General features: G+C 59.4%; 1 protein-coding gene across 1 annotated transcript in view; it reads left to right on the top strand.

Moving 5' to 3' along the window:
* Window positions 1-205: 205 nt before the first annotated feature.
* PRKCZ (protein kinase C zeta) overlaps window positions 206-9,075 on the top strand; it is a 100,330-nt gene continuing 91,460 nt past the window's right edge. The window contains exons 1-4 of the mRNA XM_068985870.1: window positions 206-276; window positions 4,358-4,479; window positions 5,395-5,484; window positions 5,898-5,948. Of these exons, the coding sequence (XP_068841971.1) occupies window positions 206-276; window positions 4,358-4,479; window positions 5,395-5,484; window positions 5,898-5,948 (334 nt within the window). The remainder of the gene's footprint in view (window positions 277-4,357; window positions 4,480-5,394; window positions 5,485-5,897; window positions 5,949-9,075) is intronic.

Genomic DNA, 9,075 nt, shown 5'->3' with positions numbered 1-9,075 from the left:
GCCGGCCGCGCCCCCGCCCCTCCCCGCCCCGCCCGCCGCCAAGTTTCTAGAGTTGGCTGGGCCGGTGTCCCTCGGTCCGTGCGCCGCGCGCTCCCTTCCGCGTTCCGCCGTCGGCCCCACCTGCGGCCAGACTCGGCCGCTGGGGCCCCGCGCCATGGCCCGAGCGTCCGGGGCGCGGCGCTGACGGCGACCGGCGGAGCGCGCAATGCCCAGCAGGACGGGCCCCAAGATGGACGGGAGCGGCGGCCGCGTCCGCCTAAAGGCGCACTACAGCGGGTGAGCGCGAGCGCCCGACGGCGGGGCTCGGCCCGGGCGGGGGGCTTGCGAGTCGAGGCGGCGCGGCCGAGTGCAGAGCCGGACGCAGGAAGCTGCCCCCGACCGCGCTGGCCGTCGGGGACTGTACTGCCTCCGCTCGGGAGGCCGAGGTTTGGGGGCAGCGGGCGGTGGCGCGAGAGGGCGGGGACAGCGAGGCCCCTCCGGGCCCAGGGGGTCCCAGGAGCTTTGGAAGCGCCAGCGCTTAGAGACTGCCCCAGGCGATGCGGGCGCACCGGCCTCAGTTGGACTTCACAGACGGGAAAGCTTGCGGGCAGGCTGGGTCAGCCTGCATCCGCCCTCCCGTCCCGACCCCGGCTCGGAGTCGCCGGCCCAGCTCCGAGCGCCGCTGCCTCTCGGGTCAGCGGGTCTCTCCCCGCCCCGACGGGGTTGTCCTGGGCTGGAACTTGCCCAGAGGGGCCCGTGGCGCGGAAGACGGGCACCTTGAGACTCTCCGCGTCCCCGGGCCCCGTGTTGACATTCTCCCTGGGAAGTTGGCCACAACCTGTAAGGAAGAAAGTTTTCGTCAAATTATGAAGACTGCTGGCAGGTTTTAAAAGCAGAGGTTTTCTAAACTTTTCCCAATTTACCCGACCAGATGTCTCAGTTTAAGACCGCTTCACGTGCGGGAGAAGGGAAGGTGCGGTGAGCCGTGGGGGTCGCGCTAATAGAGGGCACCTGGAGGGCCTGGGGCCCTGCGACCGTCCGCACTCGGTGCTCTGGATTTGACCTGCCTCCCTGTGAAATGGGGCGAACCGGCGTCCACAGGGGTCAGTGGCCAGACCCCTGGACCGGCCCCGGCGCTCGCTGGATTCTTGGCCGCTGGACAGCCCTGGTCCGGGTGGAGGAGGCTGCGGCCGGCAGCGTTGTGCACGCAGATACTGGAGGAGAATGAGGCTATTTAGCTGTTGCAGCTTTCTGCTCCTGTTGGTCTCCAAGAGCCCCCAAATCGGGCGGCTGCCCCCAGGGTCGCCTCTGCGGGGTTGGTGGTTGGGCTGTAGGGCCTGGGGAGCCCCAGCTCTTGACCTGGAGAGCACACCTTGTGTGGGGTGTCAGTCAGGTCGCCTGCCCTCTCTGCTGTCTGCAGCCTTGGGAGCGTGGGAGTGGAGTGGGGTGGTGGGAGGGGAATTGGTGGCGGTGCCCTAGAGAATAAGGATTTGTGTGGGGGGAGGTGACTGGCCATCCCACCTGAAGAGGTTGAGTGGTCGTACCTTCTGGCCTGTTAAGGTGGACTGCAGACTGAAGCTGGTGAGGTTTCAGCTGGGTCCCGGCCTGGGGCCTCGGCTTGTATGAGAGGGAGGAGCGGCAGTCACACATCAGACAGTCCTCTTTCCTGTCGGGAACCGTGGGATTGAGCAACTAGTGACTGACTGTGAAAATCAGAGCCGATCCTTAGCCAGAGGAAGTCCACACCCGGAGAGGCAGAGGGCAGGTGGGAACCAGACCCCCAGCCCTCCACCCAGGGATGAGTTCCAGTCGGCACTGCGCCCAGGGAGGGGAGGGGGAGGGGGACTCGGCCAGTTTCCCAGCAGTGCTCTGGGAGTCCCTGGGAGTGCTGGCCGAGCAGCCTGTTTAGCTGCCCCTTCCCACCCCCCCCACGAGCTTGGGCCCCTGGAGAGTGCTTCGGTTACCTTGGGAAATGTGACCTGTTGAGTCCGGTTTCCTGAAGATGAAGCCACACCCTACACTCTTCCCTCTTCTTCCCCTTCCAACCTGTGCCCCTTCCTCTCTCCTCCCCAGCCCCCTCCCTTCCTCCCCTCCCCTCCTTGGTTCCTCTTCTTTCCTCCCCACTGAGGCTCCCACCTCTTCATGCCTCCTCCCTCCTTCTGCGTCCACCCTTCTCCTTTCTGCCCCAGGCTGACTGTCCGTTCCCTGTCTGAGCTCCTCTCTCCTCTCAGTGCTTTTCCTAAAGGCTTTGCACTGTCGCCTGAGAAGGGGCCTGGGTTGGGAAAGTTAGTTCTCAGGGATGGTAGACCAGACGCAGGCTCCAGAAAGTGTCCTCCAGAATCCTCGCTCACTTATCCAAACCCCAAGGTCCAAGGGAAATTTTGTCCCTGCCCTGTGGCCCGTGGAGGGAGGTTCTATTTAAGCACCCAGGCCAGGAGCTGAGGGTCAGATACACTGGAGACACTTTTGTTAAAAATAGGGGTCTTCAGGGCCCCCCCGCCCCGAAATGGCTTCTGCAATTGCCCTTTCCCATCCCCTCTCCTCCCCAGGCCCTCCAGAGGCTTGAGATTAGGGTCACCCCCTCGCCAGTGGGGCTTTTGGAGGGTGTGGTCACTGGAGTCTCAGGGGTATCCTGTGTTTTGCGGGGTTTCCAGGTGATGTGTGCTGGGTTTGGAGACCCTGCTCTGCCTGGTTTTCTGAGATCACAGAAATGACCTGGCTGGATCTTCTCTCCAGCTCGAGCCTGGTTTCCAGAACTCAAAGCCTGGGCTGCATATGAGGCCTGGGTGGCCCCGTGGGTGCTGCCCCTGCCCAGGGCTCTGTCTGAGCTGTTTGCTCAGAGAGGCTGCCTGATACCGGTTTGCGGTGATGCTCGGGGTGGTGGTCAGAGGTCTGGTCAGGGAGTGGGACGACCTTTCCCCACTGTGCTCAGGTTGTGCGGTGGAGGGAAGAGCTAAAGTGCTGTCACTGGGTGATGAGCTTAGAGCCCAGGGGTCCAGCCTGGTGTCGGTTGCCTCCAAACCACTGGGGAGCCATCCACCTGACCTCTAGGCCCTGAAGCACTGGGCAGGGGGACTAGCTGCCACCTGGGGGTGGAACTGTGGGTGAGGGTCGTGGGGCAGGGATAGATAGTTTGCCACCCAGGGATAGATGGGTGGCAAACTCAGTTCCAGAGCTCCCATGGCAGGGGGACTGATGGGTATGCCGGGTGGCACAGATACGAGGTCTGGGAGATGTGGTGGGCGTGGGAGGGCTTGGTCTCTGGGGGCCCCACTGATGAGCTGTGAGACCCCTCTATGCCTCAGTCTCCCCATTTGCCGAGATGCCACAGGCTGTGGTGAGCTTTGGGCCCTGGGGTGGGCGCTGAAGGTCTGAGCAGATGGGGTAGGTTCTAACTGTGTCCCCCAGCAGATGGATCCCTGGTGGACCGAGATGCTCTGTCAACACGCCTTTGATGGAATTCAGAAGCCATTGGTATTAATGCTCAGTGGACCCTGTGTTTCTCTTGTTGGGGGTGTTTCAAAACTTTTTTCAGAGGATCCCACCCTTGTGGTGTCAGATGTGGGTAAACTTCCCTCTAACTTCAGTTTATCCTGTGTGATTCCTGTTCAGAGTCTCAGCAGATGTACGTTTACCCATGTCAACACCAGCCCTGCTTTGGGTGGTAGGTGATGTGGGGACAGTGCATGGAGGGGGGTTGGATACCTCTCCCTCCCTGTCCTATGGAGTTGAGTGTTCCCTGGTGCTGACTTGCCTTACCTCTAAGGGCCATTCTCAAAGACTGACCATGAGTCCCTGGGCTGTCTTCAGTCTTATATCCCAAGTGTGGATGAAAAGATAAAAGGCAGTGGCATTCTGGGCCTTGGTTTTCCCAACAAACTGGGTCTGGAATTATGTTGTGGCCCTACCAAAGGCAGTTGTCGAATGGTGCCTCCAGGGTTTCAAGAGGCTGTGGCATTGGGGTAATAAGTTAGTCCCCCTCCCCATACCTCCCACCACTTCCCACCTCTCAAAAGTCCCACACCCTGGATACCATGTGGCCCTGTTGGCACCATCGAGGTAGTGAGATGATGTAATGAGGCCTATGGGCTTGAACTGAACAGTCTGTGTCCAGCTGCGCCCACCCCTCCTGGGTGACTGCCCCTTACCCTGTCCTTCTGCCCCTCGGAGGCACGTTCAGGTGCCAGGATGGGTGTTTCTGCACCAGGGCACTCATGGTGTAATTCACATGGCCTGTGGGCAGTGGTTCCGGGGTGCGGGGGGAGCTGTCATACCCTTGGGGACAACACAGCTTCCTGTATTTGATCAACAACTTGGTTAGTTGATCATGTGACTTAAATGTGCCCCCTGGTGAGACCTGTGTGTCCTCTCTGCCCAGGGACCTCCTCATCACCAGCCTGGACTCCGCCACCACCTTCGATGAGCTCTGCGCAGAGGTGCGGGAGATGTGCCGGCTGCACCCGGGCCACCCGCTCACCCTTAAGTGGGTGGACAATGAAGGTGGGCCTGGGGGGTGTGGTGGTCGGGCAGTGGCTCTCTAAACCTGGGCGCGGCCCCTTCCCTGGGGAGGTGAACAGCTCTGGGATTAAGCTGATTCAAATTAACTAGCTTCCTGTTTCCGGGGAAGAGGCTGTGGCAGGTCATGGAGGCACTAGGGGGCAGGGGTGAGGGTCCCTTGGCGGGGGGTGGTTCCCCTCAAGGCCAGCTCTGGTGCTGGGCCCTGGGGAGAGGCTGCAGGAGTCCCCCCCCCATCTTGTGTGGGTCCTGACCTTCCTGACTCCCTCATGTTCTGGATTTTTCTGGTGGGTGATTTGCTAGCTGAACTGTGGTTTCTCAGGGAAGTGGGGAGGGGAGGGTGGCCAGTGCCCTAGGGTCCACCTCTCTTTTCCCTTCCCTCCCTCCTTTCCTGTAGCCAGACACACGTCTGAGATAGTGGAGGGTTTGGAAAACAGTTCAGAAGAGCCTGCCCAGCAGCTCTCAGCCTGGACATGGGAGTGGGGGAGGGTGGGGGCAGGCAGACCTCTGGCCACTCCCCTTCCTGCTAAAGCCAGGCCACGATGTCCTGGCTCTGGCTGTCCAAGCATCTGTGCTCCTGTCCAGCCTCAGTAGACAAGGAGCCCTTCCTTCCGGTCTAGGACTGGATAGGAAGGGTGCTCATTCTCTCCTAGGCCAGGAAACCTGCCCAGCTTGGTACCCCATGTGGAGCTGTGGGTGAATTCATTGCCATTCTGGGGCTCGTTGGTTCTGACCTGGGCCTTTGGGTTGGGGGAGTGACTCACTCTGGCACTGGCCAACTCTGCCCTGGGTGGCTGGTCACCAGCAGCAACACTTTGCGCTCCCAGTTGGGCACCCGCCACCATGAACCCCCCTGCCTTGGGCCTGCAGTGGCCTCAGCTGTGTCCCTCGTCTGCCTAGGTGACCCCTGCACTGTGTCCTCCCAGATGGAGCTGGAGGAGGCCTTCCGCCTGTCCTGTCAGCACAAGGACGAAGGGCTCACCCTTCACGGTCAGTGCCGGCCTGTGGGCGCTCTGGGGGTGGGGGTGGGCACTTGGGCGCTTTGTTAGACCGGAAGCCGCACAGGTCACGGTTTAAGATATTAGGATGCAGAGGATTTAAGAATGTGGAATAGGAAGCAATTTGGTTTCATTTTTTGCTCTTAGCTCTTATTATCCCAGATAAAAACCGCTCTTACTTGTCAGGAGTCAGTGAGGTGTCTTCTCACTGGCCACGGAAGCCTGGGTTCTGGTGGTCGGCCCTCATTGCCCGTCCATGTGCAGGGTTTCCAAGGTTTTGCCTTAATAATCATCTGGCAAGAGCAGGCCATGGGGATCGTGGGCAGTCAGACTCAGCGCAGGGCTCCTTGGGAGGCCATGGTGGTCACTGACCTTCACTCTTTCTCTGGCTCTCTCTGCATGCAGTTTTCCCCAGCATCCCCAAGGAGCCAGGCATGCCCTGTCCTGGAGAAGACAGTGAGTACCGTCCTCCTGCGACGCATGTCCTGGTTGTGGGTTGACGTGTCTGTTATGCCAGGGAGGGGAGGATGGGAGCCGGGTGCCCTGGGGCTCAGTGCTCCTCGTGAAGTGTGTGAGGGCAGAGTGGGCAGCTGGTGTGGCCTCACAAGGGGTTCTTACTGGTGCCCCTGCCCTTGGCTGAGTATGTTCAGGCACCAGTGCCACCACTGGACAGGGCGTCGGCTTGGCCAGCGGTGCCATGAGGAGACATCCCGGAAACACCCTGACCTCCCCAGGCAGGCAGGACCCTGGCTGGGATGGCTGGATGCGGCTCCTGTGTGTCTGTCCTGACTCATACTGGCCCCATTCTCCTTTGTGGAGGGTCTGTGGGTTGAAGGTGAGGTCCCAGGGGTAGTGGGTCGGAGAAAAGCTTCTGACCACACCCCAGAGACCCCTGACCCTGGGCAGTTTGGTCCACCTTGTCCTTCAGGGCAGCCTCTACTGACTGGAGCACAGAGAAGCTTACAGGACTGTGCTCGGCCCCTGGCATGGGGCTGAGGGCATGCCGTGGTGCTGGGGGACTTAGCTCAGCCCCTTTCCGGCAGGGGTCCTGGGTGGGCTCTGGGTGCAGCAGTGCCACACGGGTGGGAGCAGATTCCAGCAGAGGCTGGGCTGAGTTTGTGTGCACCCCCCCGGAGATGTTCAGTGAGTCCTTGTGTGTGTGACTCCTGGATTTAGGGGAGAAATCAGGGCTGAAGAGAGGTTTGCGGGTCGTTGAGACTGAGGGTTGGAGTGGCCAGTGAGCAGGGCTTGCCCATGGTCCCACGAGGAGAACAGGGGACCCTGAAGGAGCACCAGCAAGGCTGGGAAACATCTCAATTGTGGAATCCTGGCAGGAGGGGAGCAGGCAGCCTGAAGAGGTTGGAGCAGCCCAGGGGCTAGCAGGAGGTGCTGCCCCAGTGGTGGTCATGGGGGTAGGTGTGAGGGGCAGTTTTGGGGGGGCAGTGTGAGGAGCCCCAGGAGGTCCTAGCTGGTGTCAGACTATGGTAAATAAAGCTAGAGGCGGCAGGGGAAGGGGGCCTGGAGATTCTGAGGCCTGGGAGTCTCCCAGAGAAGTGGGGGTGGGGGGTAGTAGCCAGTCCTGCAGGTGAGACTTTCCAGCCAGAGTGGGAGGGGCTGATGGGAGGCACCTGTGCGCATGTGCAGTTTTGCTGTGAGTATATTTGAACCTGCAAGGATGTGGTCAAAGCAGGACCTTGGTGGGTGGGGTGGGTAGTCAGAGAGGAGCCTTTTGGTGGGGGCCTCAGAGATGGGTGTGTTGCACAGGGGCTTCGAGGTCCTCATCCCCATGTGGCTGCCCCCACCTGACCTCCTGCCAGGGTGCCCACGTCTCCTGGAAGGGGCAGCATCACACTTGGTAGAGCTCACCTGTGTTTTCAGACACACGGAAAAGTAAAATTAGAGAGATGCTCCTGTTGGAGACAAGGTCCCTTCCACTGTGCTCTGTGGGCAACTCTCAGCCACAGTGACAGGCTGGCTCACTGTCTGCCCAGAGTCATCTCCAGCAGCCAGAGCTGGCCCGGGGCACAAGGGATCCAGCACCTCTGCGTCTCAGCATCCCCAAGGCAGGAGCCAGCCGTTGGCTTAGCCCAGGGCCCTGGCTATGCTGCCTGAGGGCTCAAGTCTGCCCTTTCTGTCTCCACTTTGGTGCCCTCCTGGCTTGATCCTCATGTGGATGCTGCCCCATCCGGGGTCTCACATAGGGGATGGCAGTAGGGGCTGCACTCAAGCACCCCAGTGACCTCCTGGTGTCATGGGGTCTCCACTGGAGGTTGACACGGGATAACGTGTGGGCAGGGCTGTGTGCCTGTGTGGGAATTCAGGGAATGTGGTGCCGTCTCTGCTCGCCAGCAGGTCCTTGAGATGCTCACCTGGGGCGGCTCCGAGGCTCCAGGCCCCTCGGTGGTGTTGGAGCATTCCAGCAGTGCTGTGGGGGGTGGGATGGGGGTTGGGCAGAGAGGAGAGTGGACAGAAAGTGAGAGTTGGCATCTCCTCCGAGTTCTGCTCGTCTGGCTCCATTGTGACGCTGTGCTTGGGCAGTCAGGACGGCCCACACTGTTCCCTTCGGGCAGTCAGGACAACTCCCACTGGTCCCACCATGGCCCAGCTATGGGTGTGATTCTAGCACCTGCATCTCTGTTCACTGCCAAGGCCGTGGTCAGTGAGAAGGGATCAGTGGCAGCCATGATCCAGGTCAGGACCCCATGTGGAGGGCTGACGGTGTGACAAGCCGCGGCTAGAGAAGGACATGCTGCAGAGATGCAGATGCAGGGCGCCTAGGTGCATCTGGCCGGAAGGGCCGTGTCACACCTGCCAAGCCTGTGTTCCTGGCAGCAAAGCCCCTTTTGTGCAAGTCCACAGCCTGAATGTAATCGGTCCTCTTGGGTTTTTAAAAAGTTGTATAAAGCATACCTAACATAAAACTTACTATTTTAACCACTTGGAACAAATTTGGTGGCATTTAGTAAGTCCATCACCTCTGCCTACTTCTGAAACATATTTGGGAAGAAAAACCTGAGCCCACGAGCAGTCATGGCTCCTCCATGCAGCCCCTGATGGCCAGCAGACTGTGCCATCTCTATGGAGTCACCCTGTGTAGACATTGCCCGGAACGGAACGTACAATATGTGGTCTTTTGTGATGGCTTCTTTCACTTAGCGTGATATTTCTGAAGTTCATCCATGTTGTAACATGTATCAGAACCTCATTCCTTTTTTTTTCTCCAATTTTTATTACCATGGTGAAGTACACGTAAAGTAAATTCAGTATCAACTATTTTTAACTATACAGTTTATTGATATTAACTAAATTCACATTGTTGTGCAACCATCCCCACCATCATCTCCAGAACTTTCTCATCTTCCCAAACCGAAGCTCAGTCCCCATGAAACACTCACTCCCCACCCCGCCCCCAGCCCCTGGCCCCCACCCTCCCACTATCTGTTTCTATGATTTTGACTCCAGGGACCTCCTAGAAGTGGGATCACACAGGATTTTTTCTTTTGTGTCTGGCTTGTTTCATTCAGCATCATGTCCTCAGGGTTTATTTGTGCTGGAGCAGGTGTTAGATTCTCCTCACTTTTTA

The sequence above is a fragment of the Capricornis sumatraensis genome, chromosome 14 (assembly GCF_032405125.1).
Source record: "Capricornis sumatraensis isolate serow.1 chromosome 14, serow.2, whole genome shotgun sequence".
In the NCBI taxonomy this organism is placed as follows: domain Eukaryota; kingdom Metazoa; phylum Chordata; class Mammalia; order Artiodactyla; family Bovidae; genus Capricornis; species Capricornis sumatraensis.
Note: the sequence above shows the minus strand (reverse complement) of the source record. Positions and strands in the feature narration are given on the sequence as shown.